The sequence below is a fragment of the Typopeltis vanoorti genome, chromosome 20 (genome assembly GCF_054136105.1).
Source record: "Typopeltis vanoorti isolate ZY-2024b chromosome 20, IOZ_Tvanoo_1.0, whole genome shotgun sequence".
Taxonomy (NCBI): Eukaryota; Metazoa; Arthropoda; class Arachnida; order Uropygi; family Thelyphonidae; genus Typopeltis; species Typopeltis vanoorti.
This window is the reverse complement of record NC_143568.1, coordinates 68,077,620-68,099,331: the sequence shown is the minus strand read 5'-3', so window position 1 is coordinate 68,099,331 and position 21,712 is coordinate 68,077,620. Positions and strand designations below refer to the sequence as shown.

General features: G+C 35.6%; 1 protein-coding gene across 1 annotated transcript in view; it reads right to left on the bottom strand.

The window, feature by feature from the left end:
• LOC150095533 (phospholipid phosphatase-related protein type 5-like) overlaps positions 1-21,712 on the bottom strand; it is a 109,733-nt gene that overhangs the window by 75,596 nt on the left and 12,425 nt on the right. The window contains exon 2 of the mRNA XM_090410703.1: positions 16,178-16,449. Coding sequence (XP_090266829.1) covers positions 16,178-16,407 — 230 coding nt within the window. The 5' untranslated portion in view covers positions 16,408-16,449. The remainder of the gene's footprint in view (positions 1-16,177; positions 16,450-21,712) is intronic.

Sequence of the window (21,712 nt, the reverse complement as noted above, 5' to 3'; positions counted from 1 at the left end):
CGACTTCAGCTAACGGCAGGATACGGTGACAGATCTAGAAGGAGATCTATGAACTGATTTGAAGTAGCACTCATTCTTCTTATGAGTAACTCCGTTAGAGATGTCAACTAAAAATGATATTTTTTTTTGCAGCTATAGCTGGTTGGTAAACAAGCACCGTTTACTGCAGCAGCAAGTGTGACAAAGCATAAATCAGCTAAAAAAAAAAAAATCAGCTAACGCCTTTTTATTCCCGTATATACGGGAGTAGGCGAGGCCATTTAGCCCTATCTAACTTTTGGAGACTGAGTGGGCAGTTCAATCTCCTATTGACAAAGCATAATAAGAATGAAGTTACTATGCCAAGTGAAGAATTATTCGTGGAAATCAAGTTTCGGTAGAAAACTGTACATTTTAATTAGTTGCGCATGTTTTCTGTAACTGGGTGCACTGGACACATGCAATACACAAAAACAAGCAACATAAATGCAAGTACTTGAATCAAAAGAAAGCAGTCGACACTAGGTGAATAAATTACCTGTTTAGATCAAGATCTTGATATAGGCTAGAATCTGAATATGTTGGGATGTATCAGTATACTCTTGCCATTTTTCTTTGAGCCAGCTTATCTAGGATCAGTTTTTCCTGTTACTAGAAGGGGTTTACAAATTTTTAGGGATATATGGTCTGGAAAGTCGCTGTTGACATGCATGAAAAGTGGATTGTTCCAAGATCTTGCCGAATTCATTAAACGCAATAATGGGTCAATATTCCGGGTGAGAGAGTGCATTGTGACATAACTACTGAGCAGATGTATGCTTTCCAGAAATTGAAGCCGGCAATTCTACTAGGTCCAATGTCACATCTTGTCTTGGTCACTCACCACTTCTTCCCTCATTACACTCCTCTGGCGATATATTCCTTTCATTTTCACGCAGTGAAGTTATCCTGACTTATTGCAGCTTCTAGAGAGGACATTGTTTCAGGAATTTTCTGAAAAATCTGGATCTGTTTACATCTTTCACGCTACTTCAATCTGTCCTCATAATTGATATTCCATAGCTACGATGTTATTTTTATTATCTTCTAAGTGTGGAGGCAAAATCTGGGCAGTGTTGAACATGAACCCAAGAAACAATGGAACAGCCCTTTCCCTTCTCTACTTATTTGCACCAGTTCTGTACCTTGTCCGCACCATCTAGGCAATGGAGGTCTCCTTACGTTTCACTTCTATTCCGCTGTCTCTTCATTTTTTTTTTTTTTTTTAATATATAGTTAGTCCTTCAAGTCAAAGCCTATGTTAACGTTAAATAGATAAACACTATAATAATTCTGCAACAATGCACCATTACAAACTGAATATATATATTCAAGAAAGTATTGGCCTTCAGATAAAATAGAAATGGGGGGGGGGGGCTCAAGTAAGAGCCTTTGAGAATTCCACTCGCTATCCTTATGCCCAGACACTGTTCCTCTCTATACAACTCCTGGATATCCATTAGAACCAGTCTGACCACTCCATTAATCGATTGTCCGATTCCATTTGCTGGAGTTCAGATACTAATTTTCATGCTGCAGTTGCCTATATACGTGTAGAATATTTGTGATGTCAATCCTATATTATGAAATGTAGAAATCAAGATTATCAATTAGAAATCGAAACTGTTAGCATATATGATTAATACAGGCACCTCCTGATCATATTCAATCTTATGTCCTAACCTTAACTATGGAAGTGGATATCTGTATGCAGTCTTACTATTTGGCTGAAGCATTTTCCACTTTGTCTTAGCCTCATCTCTTTGAAATCCAGACGTGGAATGACTAAAGGCCCAATACAATAAACTATATTCCTACGCCTGCTTGTCAGTGTCCTTACGAATTAGAAGACGTAAATTATTTAATATCATTCACAACACGTATGTGAACTTGCTTTCAGTGTCGAGGAGGGTATACTTGACATTCTTAGGCTGTTAGCACTGTATTCCGAGGCCAACCACTAAAAGTTTAATTCTAGAGGAGTGAAAGCTGTTTACAGTAAGGATTATGGCTAGACGCAAAGAAAGTAATAACAGACTAAAGTCAGCACTATTTTTTCGTTACAGACGTTCATTTCCCTCAGTTTTGTTTAGATGGCATTAATTTGGATTAATAGTCTCCAATAATAATCTCCTGCAGTTGGTGTATCTTCGTGAAGCACAGTTACGATTAGGTGCTGATTTAAAAAATTCAAAAGAATGGCACCAGAGCGTCAGCGCAGCAAAATTATGTGAAAAGTTAAAAAGGCCCTAACTAAATAATGCAAAATACCGATTTACTTAGGCAGATACTTTATACTTCATTATTCGTTCGACGTTTATGCAGTTCATTTTGTTACAGCTTATGAATTTGCTTAATTCTCACTAAACAAACGATTCCTTTCGCGTACAGATTTAATCAGTATGCTGTATAAGGCGCAATTTGCATAATCTTCAGTTGTGCAAACGACAATCGATCCTGTGGAGGGTGCATAATTTGTATTTTGCTCTAGGTACAAAATATCCAATTAGAACATCTGAATTGTTTAGACGTGTGGTCATTGCCGCCGTGTATGAGACTAGTAGCAGAACAGAATTTTCTTCGAAAAAAGACAAACTTTTCAGAAAAACAGCGAAATTATTACACTGGCATCAGTTTTCGTTGCTTCGGCTGCGATCTCAAATAAGTTTTGTTCATCGTTTTATGATATTTGCCATCCCTAATATCTTTGTTACAAATATAGTAGTATTTGAAGGATTTGTTAAAGAACAACTAGGTGATTGAGCTATCTTTAACAAGATAAGGTGACGAAAACCTCACCTTTCCAATCTTAACCACTGTTGTCTGAATATTATGCGACTTCTGCGGTTCGGTAATTCCGAGATGGACGAGGGTAAACAAGTTTCTTCTAGGAAGAAACTTGTTAACCGCGCCAATGATCGACTAACTTGGAAATAGGCTAAAAGGAAGGCTTTGGGAAAGTTCCAGTCCGCAGCTACAACGGAAATTATAAATCTTTTTCCTTGTAGTTTCGTAAGGAGGTTAAAATCCTTTACACAAAACTCATTAGTTAAGGCTTTTTTACATTTCGATGCGGAAAAAAAATTAATCATTGCAGGAATCAAGAATCGTTACGTCTACACTGCTTATAAGTTATTTTTGCGAGATAATTTAAGTATCTCTCTCAAGCAATTTTAGAAAATATATGCAACCATGACTGCATTAAGAAATTTTTTTATTCTTCATACAGTAGAATATTATGATAATAGCAATATTCCCAGCAGATAGTATATATGAAATGCTGATAAGTTTATAGATGCTAAACAAATCTAGTTCCAGCTGCAATGAAGATTTCATTAGCGTTCCGCCAGACCAATATACACTGCTCAAAACAATTAGAGGAAATATTTTAGTTTGTCGGATAATTATAAATTTCTGCAAATAATTATAATTATTGGGTACTTCATACATGAAGTAATATTTCTTATGGATAGGGTGTAATTGAGATATTGTTTAAATAATAGATATTTATTACAAATTTAACATTTTAGAGTGAAATAATTTTAAGAACAAGAATAACCAAAAACGCTTTTGTTAATTTTTAATGGGACGTTAGGTCCATGCAATCAAGATGGTACATCTTGATTGCATGGACCGGATAAGATGATCAAACAATTCTTGTGGACTATTTCCCCACTCTTCTGTGAGAGCGATTTCGAGCTCTTTAAGCGATCGTTTCGACAAGTCTTAGAAAGTATTAATCCTTTTATCCAAGTGTAAGCAAACACTTTTACGCCTTAAGTATCTTCAGGACTGAGGCAACTCGTGATAAAAGGTGGACCAAGCTGTCATCACTTGTCTTAGTATCTCCTTGCGGAGATGTAATGCTATTCATTAAGGGAAGGGCCACTACCCAGACCGGTTTCGACCTTTGAGCTCTCGTCAGTGGGAGCCAGACCCCCAGGAGGTGGTGATACTAAGGTGGAATTGGTGACGAGAGCTTGGTCTACTTTTACCACGAGTTGCCTCAGTCCTGAAGATACTGCAGGCGCAAACTTTGTTTGCTTACACTTGGATAAAGGGTTAAACTAAATTTATTATATTCTAACTAAGTGGAAAAAACTTCCAACAAGTCTTAACATGATTTTGTACGCAGTTGTGTGTTCTACACTGTTGTATATTAAGAATATTTTAAAATAAATGTTGCATTTGTAAATTTAGTTTACAATTTACAAGAACCAAAATATCCCGTAATTGTTTTGATCAGTGCATCTCTTACATGCATGCATTTCTGGGAGGAATTTACTGTGTAAATCAAATAGTAGATGTAAATCTTAATCTTCAAGGAAGACCGGTTCAGATTTTGAATTTAATGTTTTTCTCCTCTTAAAGAGAATTTATCGATTCTCTTCCCAATTTAAAGATGTTCTGCGCATTTCAGGAAAAGACTAGTTTCTTGGAAGAAGCCTGTTGCGCAGCACAAGTATATGAAACCAATTTCTGTAGAAGCTGGCAAGTACTCGAACCGAATGCGCCAGTTTCAAGAAAAATTAGCCTCTCGAAGGTGGATATTCGCTGCTGCTAGTTTAAAGCAAGTATATGAAAATGATATTGAAGGATGATGCTGATCAACCTGGATTTAGAATGGCTTTATCTAAATTTCTGTTTAACCCAAATTTAAATGTATCAGTGAAACTATTTGGCTTTTCCTCACTTTATTTCCAAGGGAAAATTTCGACCAAAGGCAGAAGTTTCTTTGCAGTCACTATTTCGATCGCGAATTCACATAAGGTGAATGAAATATCTGATTGTTATACTGCAGTACATAGTTTCATTTTAATAACTAGACAGTATTTAAAACTTAATAGCACTCATCTACAATACTTTCCCGAAACGTTTAACGAAATTTGTGGTGACGCTGAGATCAAAACTTCTCATTTGTGAAGTTGACTTTCAATTCCTGTGCAACAGTATCATTAAGATTGAATTATAATGAAGAGCCAAAGGCTTCAATTCGGCGACATGAACTTATTTAAGTTAAGGGATATTATATCCCATGTTGTTTCTTAGCCGAAATGTAAGTTCTGTTCGCTACAAACTTGGTATTAACTTGGTCTACCTACTCACTGATGAGACCTCAAAAAAGGTGGTCTGGGTAGTGACCTTCTCTCATAATGTTGAGCAATAATACAGCTCCTAGGAGTTAAGTTCACATTATGGGTAAATATCAAGAATAGTGATCTGAGCTTGCTCCACCCTTTCTATGAGTTGCCTCAGCTTGCACTACCTTCAAGGGTCAGTTGCTGCACTATCCAGGTATTTGCTTACGCTTGGAATCGCCGAACTTTATATAGTTTCTATATTCGGCTAGAAACTCTTGGAGTTTCTTATTCGTCTAAGAAACAATATGGGATATAATATCCCATAACTTAAATTAAGACTGAAGTTATTTTGTTACAGTGGGCAATTACCGTAATGCATGAAGGTTTCCCCCCCCCCCCCACTGCGCCAGTAACGCGGCATGTTGTATACAAGTAAAGCATAGCAGTGGAGTCAACCTTGATAGGAACAGCAGTTTTAATCTCGTTCAGGATCATTAATCGAGCTCGTGAAAGTTAAACTTGACGCTAATCTACTTACACTAATCTTGCATTTTGTCCGAGTAATATCAACATGCCTGTAAATGTTACATCGCACACTTTTCGTTTGCATTTACTAATATTTTCATCCTATATTTGAATGTTCTTGTATGATATAATTTATTACATAGGAGAGAACGGGTATTGTAACAACTCAGAATGACTTGACAAAAAGTTGCGTGAACCTGAGCTCAAAGGTTAGTGGGTGGAGAAAGCTAGAGGAGAAATTTAAGTTGTAGGAAATCTCACAGTACGACTTAGTGTAAATATTACACCAATTCATAAATAGCAAAAATAAATAAAATAGTGAGAGAGGGGAAATTACATGCTTCTAAGTCTGGTATCAGTAGTATATAGAAATGAGTTCATAAAAGAACTTACAAGGATATTTAAAATGTCAATAACCCCAGACATCTGTTTATAAGATGTTTACGAGCAGATCTCAGCATTGTTCTGTTTGCTAAAATTAGTTATGAAAAATAAATTATGCAGGCTTTATTGAAACAGATTTAATTCTTCCAACCTACATCGTATGGGTTGGAATGGGACATTCGTGCAAGTCTTCTGGTGATATAGCGAGCGATTAAAATCATATTACTTTGATTATGGAAATCATGAAATGATTAAGTACCATTTTGTAGCTGGAGCAAGATTCTCATTACTAAACTTAACCCTACCCACAGTAATAGAATTTACTGTAGGTAGGTTTCTAAATTGAGTGACATTGTCATAAATTAACTAGGGTCTTAAAGATAAGATTTAACAATTTATAAAGAAGCAATCCAAAAAGGTAGCCTGATAGTTTAGTTCGATGAGGATACATTTAAGACAGTAGAAGATGAAAATTACGTGAATTATGGCCCAGTAACAAAATTTTGGACAATATAGGAAGGCATTTTAAAATGCAAGCGAAATAGTTCATTCATTTTCAGGAACTTAGCAATTAGACAAAGATGTCATTTAAATTATTACGTGACACCTGCAAGGACTTATCGAGGGAGGATACTCTCGAATCTTCCTCTCCTTTACCACCACAATCCGCCAGTTACACAGAACGTCACCACCATCTACTGCCCCACTTTTTTTTTCTCCTCAAACTGATCTCATAGCTGATTCCTCTGCATGAGGGATGAAAAACTAGAATTTCCGAGAAGAAAACCCTGCTACCTCCGGATGAGAGAGGCTAACTCACCTCCAATTAAAAAAAAACTGCTCGTCACAACGAAAACAGTTTTTAAATCTTAATAGTCAGTCTTAAAGTGATTTAAATCATTTCGCTTTTAAATAGTTTTCATAAATGTAATCCGATTTTTAACATCCAACTTTTAGCAACTTCACAATAAACGATGTTCGATTTCTGCGACTGTAATTTTTGTATAAAGAAATGATTAGACCGACAGTATTCAAATATTTGTATTGAAATATTTGAATATTTCAATTACAAATATTTCAAGCATTTCCTTATCTAAGGTTGGATACTGATATGCCGGAGAAAAAATGCAGTCGAGAGCTACCAATGGTTATGTGGAATGGTGGCAATTTTCAAATTCGGTTAAGGTTTATAACCTCCTAGAGGCAATAAAAATATAAGAGGAATTTTACTGAATTTTAGAACTGTTAAGGAAATGGGCGAGTCTAATTACAGGAGGTATTTTATGTTTCCCTCGGGAATCGCGAGCTAAACTAATGAAGAGCGACTTGGGGATGTGGGAACCCCCTAATCCATCGATAATCTATTAAGTCAAAATCTGTAATAGCTGAACTCCGAGAGTCGCAGATTCTATTTTATTATTGAAAAACATCAGGCATGTTATAATGCGTGATGTTTTTCACGAAAGAAATATATATTCAACATATTCATCGTTGAATCAAACGGACGTGAATGTGGTTGACGCATGGATGTCATGAAGTTCCATCATTGACCTCAATGGAAGACTGGATTTAGTTGGAATTATGGCCGAAGAAGCGACTGCTATGAGGCTAATATTATTTGCTACTTGCGCGCATTATTTGGCCAGTTTGTTTTGTGATTATGGAAAAAATTGCGAGACGGAAATCTCTACCATCTCCGTATTATACCTGATGATAAGACTGCCGTCGAGCAACAGGCGTTTGTGCATTTCAAAATAATGTAAGTTAGTTAAATGGATTCCACGTCGATTCTTTCCATTATTTTGTGCATCTGTTGTCTCTCTTGAAGAAAAAAAAAAAAAAATTCTATCCTTTTATCAGATTCCCATGGTTTCTTATACGCAGCGGTTTTGTAATTGGTAAACTTATTCTCTACAAAAAAAAAAAAAAAAAAAAAAAAAAAAATTCTAAAACTACGGTAGAATCCGGAATTCATTTTCACTGCTAATTCTGATATTTTGTAGCGATTGTAAGAGGTTGTTCCAATTTGTTAAAGTACATACTCTCAGTGTTATATTCGACCACCTATAAGCTGCGTTCACCCACTTTAAAAAGAGCGGAATTATTTCTCTAACAAGCTTCCTCCATAATATTAAAAACAAAAATTGACATACGTAATCGCAGGCTTTCGTTATTTAATGAGCTATTGCATCCGACAATGATAATCGCCCAAGTTCAACAAGTCGTGGTAGTGCAGTATTTCAATTTTTTTGTCTCTTTCTTTAACTCATTGACGAGATGGTCACAGGCAATTGCAGTTGATGGACAGTTGTAGCGTGGGTAGCTAGTTTTAATACGTGTGGGTAGCAATAACAGAAACGTACTAGTTATATTCATAGAGATTATGTACTGGTTTACAAAATGCTTAATTTTATCATTTTAAATAAAATCAAAAATGATAATGAGCATGTATCCGACCATGCTTTCACAAAACGAAGAATGTTTTCTATGTAAACTAATCCTAGAACAATAAAATTCATCTCAAAACTAATATTTCAGCTTTAAGATCTTCCATATAAAGCAGTTTTCTTAAAATTTCGGGATGTTGCAATTATCCCCATTCCATGTCATTAATGAATACCCCATCCACTGAAGACAACCTATAGTACCGCGAGTCCCTTATGGATTACTTTTCTGTAAATATTAATGGCTTTAATAGTTAGCGGGTACCGATCTCACAAGACGATGTACGCGAATACAACTTCAGGCTGTCGATTTTCTATGCTAGACTTTTTTTGAAGAAAAAAAAAAAAAAAAAAAAAATTAACTGAAATGCCACCAGGTTGGTCGAGTAGACAGCATCCGTTTTCTCTCTTTCATTTACCCTCTTTAGATGCATTTTACTGAACTATCGTAAAATTATACATCGCTCTTTGCAGTATCAATACAGCTGTCGTATTTTCAAGAACGATGACATAATCGAACAAGTATAATTGATTGAAAATATCTAGTTGTAGACTAGGGTTCGGTTTTGTGTGAACACAGACTTCAGTTGTTTTCCTTTCCACCTATTCGTTTATATTTTTAAAGCCCATCGGCAGCAACTCCCACAATATGAGAGATAGTCGTCTGTTGCACGTCATGTTCTAATTATGAATAAATTATCGTAACTTATTCTTGTTACGAGTATCGTTATCACTAACAACCCGATTGATGTCATCACAGATAATTATGTGACATGGTACGAGCATCGCGAATAGTGCTGGTTGAAAGTAGCGACATAAAATGCTCCCATAGGCATATTTTACGATGCGCTTCTCCCCCCTTCTATTTACAAATATTATATCGCACACGTTTCTTCCAGCCAAATGACTACGACGCATTTAATATTGCGAGGCTATGGGTTGTGTAATTCAGGAATCCTGTTGTAGAGAACATGGAACATTTCAAGCCACTTCTGGACTAAATGATTATCTCCGTCTATTCGAACCTGCAACTTGTTAGTGACGACTATCCATATGATCAACTAGACTGTGATTTAGATATGTTTTAGCATGTTATTTATGCTTAAAATTACAAATTTATATTGTGTCTGCTAAATTTTTAAAAGCTAAAATACCATGGTCAGTTTCATATATAAGATGGTATTAGCATTTGGTGTGCAATTATTGCAAACTGTTTTGCAGTTTACATTTTATAAAATGTGTCCGGAAAAAGTAGATAGATTATGTCAATGAGTTAAATTTTTACTTGTAAATTTAACATGAAAAACGTACTCTTCCATATTGACATCTTTCATGTAAGTGTGAAAAACATGGATTTTTTTTTAAATTGGAATGTTAAAGAATTGTTCATTATTCAATACTGAAAATCTTATTCAGCACAGCCTTATTTAATAATAAATTCTTTCATAAATGCTTGCTTGCTTTCGACGCTGCCTATTTTGAGTGAAACACTGACATTGTTTTCATTATCTTCCCAATTTGTTGTCGAATCCGAGTATGGCAACTAATATATTTATATCGGTTTCAGTATTAGATTACAAATACTGACGTTAGTTTTTTTCTGGTTACATAAATTCTAATTTCCTTGATTCTGTTTTGATTTTACCTTTGCTGCAGGCAGTTTTCATGGGTGTGCTTCACACCAAAATACAACCAGCGCTAACTTCAGGATCAAGTTCTCATTCTTCTTTCATTCCATCTATCTCTTTATTCCTTCCTCACATCGTCTTCAAGGTCGTTGACCTTGAACTGTTGAAGAAACTCAACCGGTTCTTTTTTATCCTGAAGCACTTATCCTCATACGGTATTTGCATACGTTTTGAGACCGCTTATATGTGGAGATAAAAGTAGAAATGCATTCGTTTTAAACCCACGGGTCTTCTAATAAAACTGCGTTTTCAAATGACTATTTATGCACAAGACACAATCTGAGTGTACGCGTGCGCATAAAAGCAAACCATACATCTAAAATGAACTATATTCGTGGAGTGGTTTCTAAATGGTATTTATCGTTTCCCTGCAGAATCCTGTCATCCAAATTTGCATTGCAACTTGCAAGACGTTCGCAGCATCGTTTAGAAACTAGGATTTAAAATTTGTGATCGGTTTCATTTTAGGTGATTAACGAAGATCATGTTCAGTCACATAATAGCCAAGATATTACGCGACACCTCCAAGGAGTTCTAGGGTCCATCGTAGAAGGGCACACTACTCCGCTACAACTTAGCGTCTCCCTTAAATAATTCATCTACACGCTATTACCATCAACAGTGCCATCTACCGCCGACTATACCACCACTAGTATATCGTCTGTAAATTGTGTATTCTCATGACCAATTTGCCTGTATACGGGATGAAAAAAAACACGACTATATCCGAATGAGATAAGGTAACTGACCTTCAATGAAAAAAGCCCGTATAAAGATTCCTCTCGTCACGAGGAGAATCGAATGCAGTTCTTTTCCACTCGAAGGGCGCAACGTACTGTCGTTCTTCGAAATGCGGTACGGATAACCTGATTACAGGCTCTAGTACAGATTTCCAGAAGCTTGTCATGCGGAGGTGCACACCTTTTCAGTTCAACTCCTTTCGTTGCTTCTCTCTGGAAGTCCTATCCTTTGGATTTCTCAAGGAATGCATAATCCACAGGCCTTCAGATGAAGTCGCTTCTTTCAACTTTCGCCATCCATGGTAAAGCGTAGTTCAGGGTGAACATCTAGTGTGTGTGGAATCACCATAAAATTTATCTCGCTCTCAAGAGTAACCCTTTTAAGTATACTATGTATGTTTATCTTCTAGGCAAGACCACAACTAGCATTAATGTTCACTCGTCTCGCCTAGTCGGATGATTAGGATTTTCGCCATTTCCTTGGCTGGATTACCGTCTCAAAAACACGTATAACGAACGTTATTTTAAACAGTTATGAAAATTTACTTTCCGTTCTATTAATTTTTTTCCCCTGTACCTTATCTAAGCTTGGGTTTCTAGGAATTGTGCTAAAACTTTACATATTGCATTGATTTTTCACCGAAATCTCCTTCCTTTTCTGTTTAGGGTGCGAAAACGTTGCAAACACGTTATCAATGTCTCAATTTGGAGAACATGACACGTCATATCAAAATGTCAGCAATGCTCCCTAGTCTTTTCGGAAATATATTGGAAATAATTTTACGAGGGGAGGCTAAAAGTTCTGATAAACACCTAGAAAGAAAATTATATTAAAGAACTGATAACCACAAGAAAGAACATATCTTAAACCCTTTAATCCCCATGTTTCATCAAATTCTAATACTTTGTTCTTTCTTTTAGGATATACAAAGAAATGTAAAAATCACCATGAAGGAATTGACAACTTTTCAGTACACCCTCGTATATAAAAAGGCGAGGAGTAAAACTTATTAGGAGCAATTCTAAATATTATACTATCTATAAGCCACGGGCAAATATTTAGTTTGACACTGAAACCATAATCTTTATGAAGACCAGAGTGACTGAAGACGGCGATAACTGAAAATTATGATTTTGTTAAAGGCTCTTAGGTCATCTACAAATGCTATGAAACTACAAGTTAAATCATAAATTATCTTATAGCAATAAATAGCATTTCAGAAAACATCCACGATATGCAGTTCGAACCTAAAGCCTGTTGAAAAGTAGACTATCCACTGGGCCAACTGTACTGGCAAATGAAAGTAGAATATAGTTCCTCCTGCGAGGTATCGAATTAAGAATATAGCCTTGTGAATATTACAGATAGTGACTGTCAGAAGAAAGGAATAGTTATCCTGGATGCTCCTCGAAAAAATTTAACAGCCTCAAACTTTAAAAACAAAACATATACTAAAAATGCTTAGACGTATTGTTCTACCAGGCTTTGTACCACATGTTCATTTACAGTAAAAAAAAAAAAAGGAAAAAATTACTGCCAAATTTGGATTGAATGCAAAGCTAGAACTTGACCTTCTTGAAAAAAAAAAAGTACAGGAAAACAAAAGCTTTTGTGGTCCTTTTACACAGCTGTTCATAATTGAACACAGTTCGAGGAAAATGAATGCAATGCAGCTGTTAACAGCTAAGGCTTCAAGATAGAACTGACTTCATAAAAATTCCAGTGTGAGCAGCTGGCACTATATACTCAAGTGTCACGATTTCATTTACTGGATGAAAAAGCATTACTGTATTCAGGTAGTACGTGGTTTTTCAGTTCAAGTTGGCCGTTGCGACAGAGCAAGTGTAAATTAGAACATAAATTAATTATGAAGTTCAATTTAATTACACTCGTGCAAAATGGTAACTAAAGTCTATATTACTGAACGTTGAACAGATTTTTTTTAATGATCCTCACACAAAACAATCCAAAAGCGATAAACAATGCCGTGTAGACGAAAGATAAGCATCGCTTGGATTATTACAGTTTGCCTTAAATGAATGCAATTCCAGTTATTTAAACCATAGCCATTAGTTATTAAAATATAATATTTTAATTCCAGAATTTACTCTGCAAAAAAAAAAAATTGCACATACGCTTCCCTCTCAAATAAATGCTTCTGCAGAAAAGCAATTCAGAATTCATGTACGGATTGAATGAAAGAAACTCATACATTCCATATGTAAATATGTTACTCATTTTTCTTCATCCTTCCCACTCACTAATTAAACTATTCTGCTATTAAGAGCGACTGCTGAAAGCTGCGACCAGCAGTAGTTGTGAAGAATTTTTATTTACAGGAATGCTGTTGAAATTTCGCAAGAATTAGCTCGACATTAACACTTTAACAAGTACACTTCAAAACTCAAAATCATACCACGTATGATTGAGATATCTTTCGCTACTCATTTATGATTTACCTTTGATCGAGAAGATCGGTAAGGATAACACGGAAAGATAACTGACCTACTCTCTAAACAGCTAAGAAAAAATTTGCAGCGTGTTATAGCTGTTTCTTTGAGACACTGCGTATGGTATGATCTGGAACAAACGCAGACGTTCAAGTACTGAATGTGTTTTCATGCAGGAGGTAATGTGGGATCCGAACATTGATAAATATATTCATCCAACTCAAATCTAGGGTTAAGATAAAATTCATTAATACACACTTACTAGGAATTCGAGTGTACAAACTGTTTTCGATGTAGACCAGAAGTTGGTAACCATTGTGTTAAGAGCTGCAACCTATGGCTCTTAACACAATGGTTCCAAGCATGCGACAAATTTGTTCCCATCAATATTTTCTTTCTTGAATTGACTGATAAGTTTGAAATGTCAGTTGTAAAAATGTAGTACATTTCTATTCAACATACAATGCCATATTACACACACACACACCGAACATGTAAAAAAGCAAGCGTTTAATATCCAAAAATAAATACTTGGATGAATTTTCTTCATTAATTCTTTTAACAAGGATGGAATATCCTAATTTAATTAAAGAGGTCGATTTGGATTCTTATTTAAAAAAACTCCCCTCCCCACATACAAGGTCACAAAACCTATAGCAGTGCCATTTGATTAGAAAGAGAAAGTCTTTAATGTTTAATGGTACGGGGGATTGCATTCTTTTTTCCCTACAAAAGGGAAAAATTTCTCTATCCTTACCCTCAGTAATACACAAATTTCCAAACAGGATGACATCGTTTTAACTGTACCTCCAGCCTCTCGTTGCATAAACATCACATGAATAGTTTCCTCAGTATCTAAAAAACTAGGCATCCTCTTCCATTCACGATTGTTTCACATCCACCCAGCTTATAACTATATAAATCAAATTGGCTCGTCCTTTAAATACTGCTGTTTGGAGTAGTGCACATGAAACCTCCCTAAATATTCCGACTGCTATCTAAACTAAAGCAAAGCAATTCGGCACAGTTTATGCAAAAACTTTATTAGCTTCAGGTTGATAACTTAGCAAAAATGGCTACTCGTTAGTTGAATAATCTCGTATACATTTTGCCACTTGCCGACCATCTGCATTCAGTAGTTATTCTTCGATTCTTTCATTTGTAAGTGATAAAAGTATAGTATAGAATTCCAACTTTTGTCTGCACCTTATAATTTTCAAAGCTAGCATCATTATGCACACTGTATTCCTACCACATTTTTCTTAATAGATCAAAAAAGCAATTTCGTTTTCCGTGAGCTGGAAGACTACACCAAAAGGCACCTTCATCATTCTTCCTTTAGCACTATCTGAAAATTTCTTTAAACAAATCTGAGAAATTAGATTGTGGATGTTTTTAGTCTAGTTGATCACAGACTTTCAATTTATTTTGACAAATATTACGGAGGTATATGTTATCCATTCGAATTTTTCGAATGCTTTAGTTCTTCAGTGCTTGAGTTAAGTATTTCAGGGTGACCTTCTGTTGTTCAGTCTACATCTGAGCAGAATACTTTTAGGTGACGAAGTACGATAGAAATGAGCTGTAAAAAAAGTATTGTTGACGAGTAGTTTGGAGGGGGGGGGCAATTAAACTGCCCAGCAATAACTATCTTCAAAGCCATCGTGAAGTTTGACTAACCTTCGGGCACGACGACTTTTTTCCCCAAGACAATTTCAGTATTTATTGGTAATGCAATATATGCTCTTTTAAGCCTCAATGCATGTGATAAAGGTGATTAAATGCTTTCAACATTTAGCACTATCAAATTATGATTGTATACTTGCTGAAGAGCGGAAGTACTTTCCAGCCAGTAGGAAGAGTTCGAATTTTGCCACAGGCAGAACGTTTGGAGATGTTCAAGTGGTACGTAGTTTTATCTAGTATGAGACGATTTAATGGACGCCTGAAGGCTTCCAAAAGTTCCGTGATTAGCGTTAAATCACGGAGGATTCCGTATTATTTAACTTTTAGCCAACCTATGGTTGGCTAAAAGTTAATGCGGGTGATAGGCTTAAAGCCTTTATACGTCTGGCACCAGCATTTGTAAAAATACGAATACCAGCGATACAAAGTTGCTCGAAACTTCGCTGTCAGCTTAGTAGCCTACCAAAATCCCCAAGAAAAAAAAAAAAATTAACTCGTTTCATGCGGAGATAGTTCTCCAGAAGTTCGGGGAGCATTCTTACCACTGTTAGTTAATTTAGTGATTTAAGTTCATAGCATCTTTACCAGTTGTGTCACTAGTCAAATGGCAAACAAAATCACTATTGTTATACAAAAAAAAAAGTTTTGTTATGCATCTCAAATAGAAAAAAGGTTGAGACCTCTAACATCTAAGCAAACAAGTTTCTTTTTAAATGTTCAAGAAAATATGCACTTAAGTTCAGAAGGAGATTCACTTTAACAGTCTGTGGACTAGTTGCAGTTATTTCTGCTATAGCAACAGCTGTGTGCCATGATTACTGATATGCGCTTGCAAAAGTGTACAGGATCATATGATAGTCCGAACAATTTTAGTTTATAAACTTTCTATAAAAATATAGAAAAAGTTTGGAAGATGTCACTTATGAAGTATTCTAATTAGGTAGAACAAAAGGTTAGGTAAAGTAGAATTTTAATGTATTTCTTGAAAATACTACTGAAGGAGCTTATTCCCCAAGACTCATAGCAAGGATGAATAAAAATAGATATTCATTCTACTCAGGCTATTCTGCATAATGATTAATTACTTTATTAGAAATCTAGAAAACAAAACAATGAAGGTAATTTAGACAAATCGAAAATTTTAAAGAAATAATACTCACCTAAGAAAAAAGGCCAGAACTGCTAAACATCCTAATGCTATCATCTCCAGTATGATCACAGGGATTAGATTGAGCTGCACTTTATACACTTTTTCATCGTCAGATGATTCGGAATGGTCGTCCGAAACTGCCGGATCCAGGCCTTTGTCAATATCTTTAGTCGGCTTCATAATATGGTCGTATCCTAGGTATCCAGAATTCAGAGGATGTTGCTGAGAGATGGAATACATCTGACTGTGGGTGGGTGCGATAGTGAGTGGAGGAAGACAGGTCTGTGAGTAAAAATAGAAGGTAGGGCATGCATCGAAGGAAAGTAGGGAAAAAAACCAAACAAAAATTAGAGCTAGAAATTGCAAGGGAGAAAATTAAAAGGAAGAAGAAAGGGAAATACAGAATGGATGAACTAAATCAAGTAGGATTAGGGTTTTTGAATACATTTTTACAGCAATTATTTTTAAATGAATAATTATGTTTGGTAGAATAAAAAATCGAATAATTACTATTTGATTAAAATGATTTTAAAATCCAGCAAGAAAGTGCTTGTCTTGCATATCGTTAGCACAGTTGCATAAAAATACTCGCGATGAGCCAAAGTAGGAATTCAGAAGGTTGGTTCTAGAATTCATTGAAAGTTTGTTGGTGGAAAGGATAGTAATAACAAACCTGAACATACACGTATTTGTAGAATGCTTTTGTAATCTTTTCTATTTAAATATAGACTAGACTATGTACAGTAAATTTGCTTGCATTGTTCTCCTCCCCCCGATCATATTCAACTTGTTTGAAGACTTCTTTTTCAATTAAAATTTAGTATTTTTATTATATACTTTTGAAATCTAAAAATACCTTCTACGAGCATCGATTTCATCAGTATTTGATTTTTACCTCGCGACTCATTTTTCTATCGTTTTATTTTCTTCCGATATTCCAACAAAAAATTTAACATCTCATGGCGTTCTCAAACCCCCAGGTTAAAACATCACTACGATCCTTGAGTTTATTTCTGGTTTTCCGTTTCGATTCCCTATTAACAAAACATTTATGATAGGAATTTCAAGGGTCTTCAAGAAAATAAAAGCAAAATGTTGTCTAACGCCTTTTATTCTCCGAATAGCAGAATGAACTCTTAAATTTTTGAAGACAAATGAGCAGCCAGTCACCATCATTCAAAACATAACTGGCACCGGTCGAAGAGAGGCTTACGACCGTTCTAAATGAGTAGTCTATCTTCAAAGATAACCGGACTAAATTTCATTGGAAGGATTCAGAACTGCAAAAGAAGGACAAAAATGATGTAGTTCATGCATCATTTGAGTACTTTTTTCCAGCTACTGAAGATGGCTGGACTAATGAACGATTGGTAACCATCTTTAGGTTAATACGGTATGAATCAATGCCGATTTTAAAAAATCAGTGTTAATTATCGACGTTCTGGATTCACAATAAGCATTTCTAGTAATCTTTTATAATGGGGAAAGAGTTCAATTGTTCGAATTGAGGTTATTAAAATCAAATAAAAAAAAAAAGGTATTTGAAAGTGCATTATCATTTTGAAATCTAAAAATACCTTCTATGAGCATTGATTTCATCAGTATTTGAGTTTTACCTTGCGACTCATTTTTCTATCGTTTCTTATTTTCTTCCGATATTCCAACAAAAAATTTCGCATCTCATGGCATTCTCAAATCCCCAGGTTAAAACATCACTAATGCATTATGCATTTTCAAATACGAAAATAATCTCCGGAAAAAAAATATTCTGGTTTGTTATACGAATGTACTGCTAAGAAAAATAATGCCAATTTTTTAAGTTGTAGATTTTAAACACTTTGCTTAAAACTTTGTGTAGTGTATGAAGGAAATTCGGTTCTTACATTTCTTAATAAGTTATCTTTTGAGTTCTTTAAAAAAAAAAAACTTCGAGTGCTGAACTAACGTTAGTTTCCAGTACCTAATTTCTACCTCATCGTCAGCATCGCTATAGTCTGTTACATGTCAATCTATATCGTTAAGCTATGCCACGTTCATTTATATTGCGGTTTATTTGATTTTCAATATTGAACTACGAATGAAGTTAGTTTCAAAGAAGTGGATCCAGAATATCCTAGCTAGAATCGGCTACAGTTATCCTTTAAGACAGCTTCCGAATTCTATAAAAGGGAGCTATATAAACGTACCTTTAAATGTTAAGCAACAGTTTTTAATATCGTCAAAATTAGAACGCCGGCCAGATTATAGGAGATGCTAAATAACTACACGAAAAAATCTCACATGGCCCGAAAAGATAAAAGATACACACAGTATATAATAAGTTTATGAAATATGCCAAGATGATTATGTTAAACTTGTGTGTTATCTTAAAAGTAATTTGGTAGGGTCAAATTTCCACCGAGGAAATTTCAGTAAGATTTAGAATTAGAGTGAGTAGGTGATAATTAAGGGAAAGTGGACTAACGTGGAATCTGTTATATCTTGTATTAAACTCTGGATTCGCCACCTTATCTAGCCATTTATTCCGCTCACCATTTCTGTTGCTTTCTATAAAAACTTCAGCCGTGCAGACAATTTCCAGACTAAAGTTCAAGCAAGCGATCAAAATCACTGCTGGTTCTATAGTGCATGCAACATGGAGCGAAATATCATCCATGTCGTCTGCTTTAACACAAGTTACTTAAACCCCAAACTTTTTTTTTTGTGAAACTTTAATGACTCATTAATATTCTGAATGTCAAACTATAATTCTACTAGACACTTATACGTCTCCTGGCCACATAATTCGAGAAATAGTTTTTTTTTTTTTAAATATCAATTCTGTTTAGTTCTAGGTATACAACCGTTTACCGCTATGGAACATTATCCACAACACGATGTAATGTCTTCGAAGTTTGTTTCTATGTTACTCTTAACCTGATGATTTTTGATCATTATATAGTATATCTTTTCCTCGATACTTCTGAAGTGCATCTCCCGAGTTCAGATATAGAATGACGCGGCATGCACCATTTGTTTGGAAAAGAACCTGGATTCGGTCTCGGAATGCTGACGCGAGGATTATTTTATTTTTATTTATTTTTAATAGTTTGGGCAGTCTCATAAGGAGATTATTCTTCAGATGACCTTTAGTTTTTCATCCAAGATAGAAAAAATCGAAGGAGATGCAATCAAATTCGTTTAAAATCGGAATGCACAAAAAGTCTGAGGTTTAGGTACGTAAATTCTGAAATATAGAGGACCTGAATCTTGGGAGTTGTTATTCCAGTCTTGACATGGAAGCTTAGAAAAACAGTGGAAACCTGTTCCATGGAAATACAAGGAGTGGAGAATTTGGACAGTGAAATATGAACCGAGTAGGAAGATACCCTGCAAGTGAATCTGGAACTCATGGCTGACCTGAAGACAATGCAATAATAACAGCTTCACTTTATTGTGCGCTGTTTACTTAAAGCAGCTTGAGAGCGAAAATAAAAATGAAAATTTATGGCTCTTATTAATCTGCGCGAGGTTGTAAACTTGTAGCTGATTTACAAACATTTGCTGACACTCTTATGTTTTCTCCAAACTGAGGTAGTTCTCGGTATTCTCAGCCTTCTCTTCCAGTTCATATTTCCAAAGTCTGAACGAATTTGTCCTAACATTTCCTTCTTATCGCTTTCAGAATTTCCGTAACAGCCTCCGAAGAAATATTTAGCCGTCGGCCTTGAATTGAGGTTGGGTCTTTCACAAATCACTATGAACCTTATCTTTTGTTTCTTGGATTTGAGCGAACAACTCGTGATCTTAAGGCGTTGTACTCCGAGAACACTGTATTCCTCCCACTTCGGTTACTCAGTATATTACTTAGTCAAGCATGACTCATTTATCCTTATCTTTGGTCGCCTTGAAAACAATCAAAATCATTAATTTTACTCTAATTTCCAAACCTTTTGCTTTGAAAACAAAATGTTTTAGAGAAAATTTTGGTGTCTTTGACTAAGACCTAAAAGAAAGCCGCACCTTAATTCGACCGCTGCTTTGTTTGCAGCCTTAAGATTGACGCTATTCATAAGAAAGTAATGACTATATAATTGAAGTTTGGGAGAATGGAAGAGAACTCATCTTTTCGTGCGAAATTTCTCAGTGCATGTTGAAATGGTCGAGGTCAAACTATTTAAACAGGACAGCACTGCCACTTAAAAGTTGCAAATTGGTGTTTATAGAATTCTCCCCCTCCATTTTAAGTTTTATTCAGTATTAAAAAGTTCTTATTGCTAGTATTACATTTGTGATCTATGACTGACTGGTGGTGCAATCGCCTGAAAAAATACGATCGAAAATACAATAAAATCATTTATTGACGTCATTCCATTGTTTATCACAGAATTCATATGAAGTGAGACTGGTAAAAAATAAAAGTAAAAAATAAAGACTGGAGCATGGTAAAAAATAAAAAAAAAACGCTATTTTTCTGAATCCTTTTGCGTTGCTAAAATCAAAGCACTGTCAATCATGCGGAAAAGTTGTCAGCTAGAGAAAAAATGTTTCTTAAACTATAAAAAGCCACTCCAAGAAAGATTCCTGGAGGGGGAAAACTACCAATAGCTAATAACTTTGTACAAGTTCCTATCAAATTGTTAATAGTTTGGCATGTTTAATGAATAACACTTATTAGGATAACGGCATTGCAGATTCTGTAATCGATCTTGCACCTTGACAATTGCTCGTTCTAAATTTACATTGAATTCGATTAAAATGATTACTGTAAAGAGGGAGGGCAGTGTTGAGTATAAAAAGGGAGATGTAGTACCATACACCAGCATAGTGTAATTGAATATGCTTTGTGCACACCATAAGATGCAGTTATGAGCAGATGTGACAAGGTTTCCCTCCTAACGAAACGGAGGATGGAAAGCAAAATGTTTGTGGTAAGCGAAAGGTCAATACGTATTAATTGACAAGCCTTACTTTACGTCTCAGTACAGCACGGAATGTGGAAAGAATAACACAGGTGACGCATTGCACCACCACATACATAGGCCATTCCATAATCCAAGGCTCAAAAGTCAACTTCCTCACGGAAGTACACGAAAAAAGCGGTTGTGTAGTGTAAGCAGCACGTTCACTGGATGTTAGAGGAGCCGAAAAATTGAATGTTGGTCTGATCAGTCGCAGTTCCGGCTACACCACGCAGATTGACAGATGCACGTGCGATTCCAATTGCAAAACAGGCTCCTCACTTTCAACTAGGTAGTTATATGCTCGTATGGGGGAGGTTACAAATCAGAATTTGGCCTAGGTCAGTTCATAGTAAATCACTTACATGCTGGGTTACACTAACTGGAGACGAGTCTTCCAGGATGACATTGTCAAGCAGGTCTGTGCTGCTAGGAACACATGGAGACATCCACTTTGAACGACTACCGAATTTCAACACCGTCAAATCAAAATACATGTGGAATATTCTGAAACGTATGATAAGATGACACTATTGGATATCTTGCTGTCTACGCGCCACAGAACCACATCGATGTCGGACATTAGCGAATTGCATTAGCTGTCA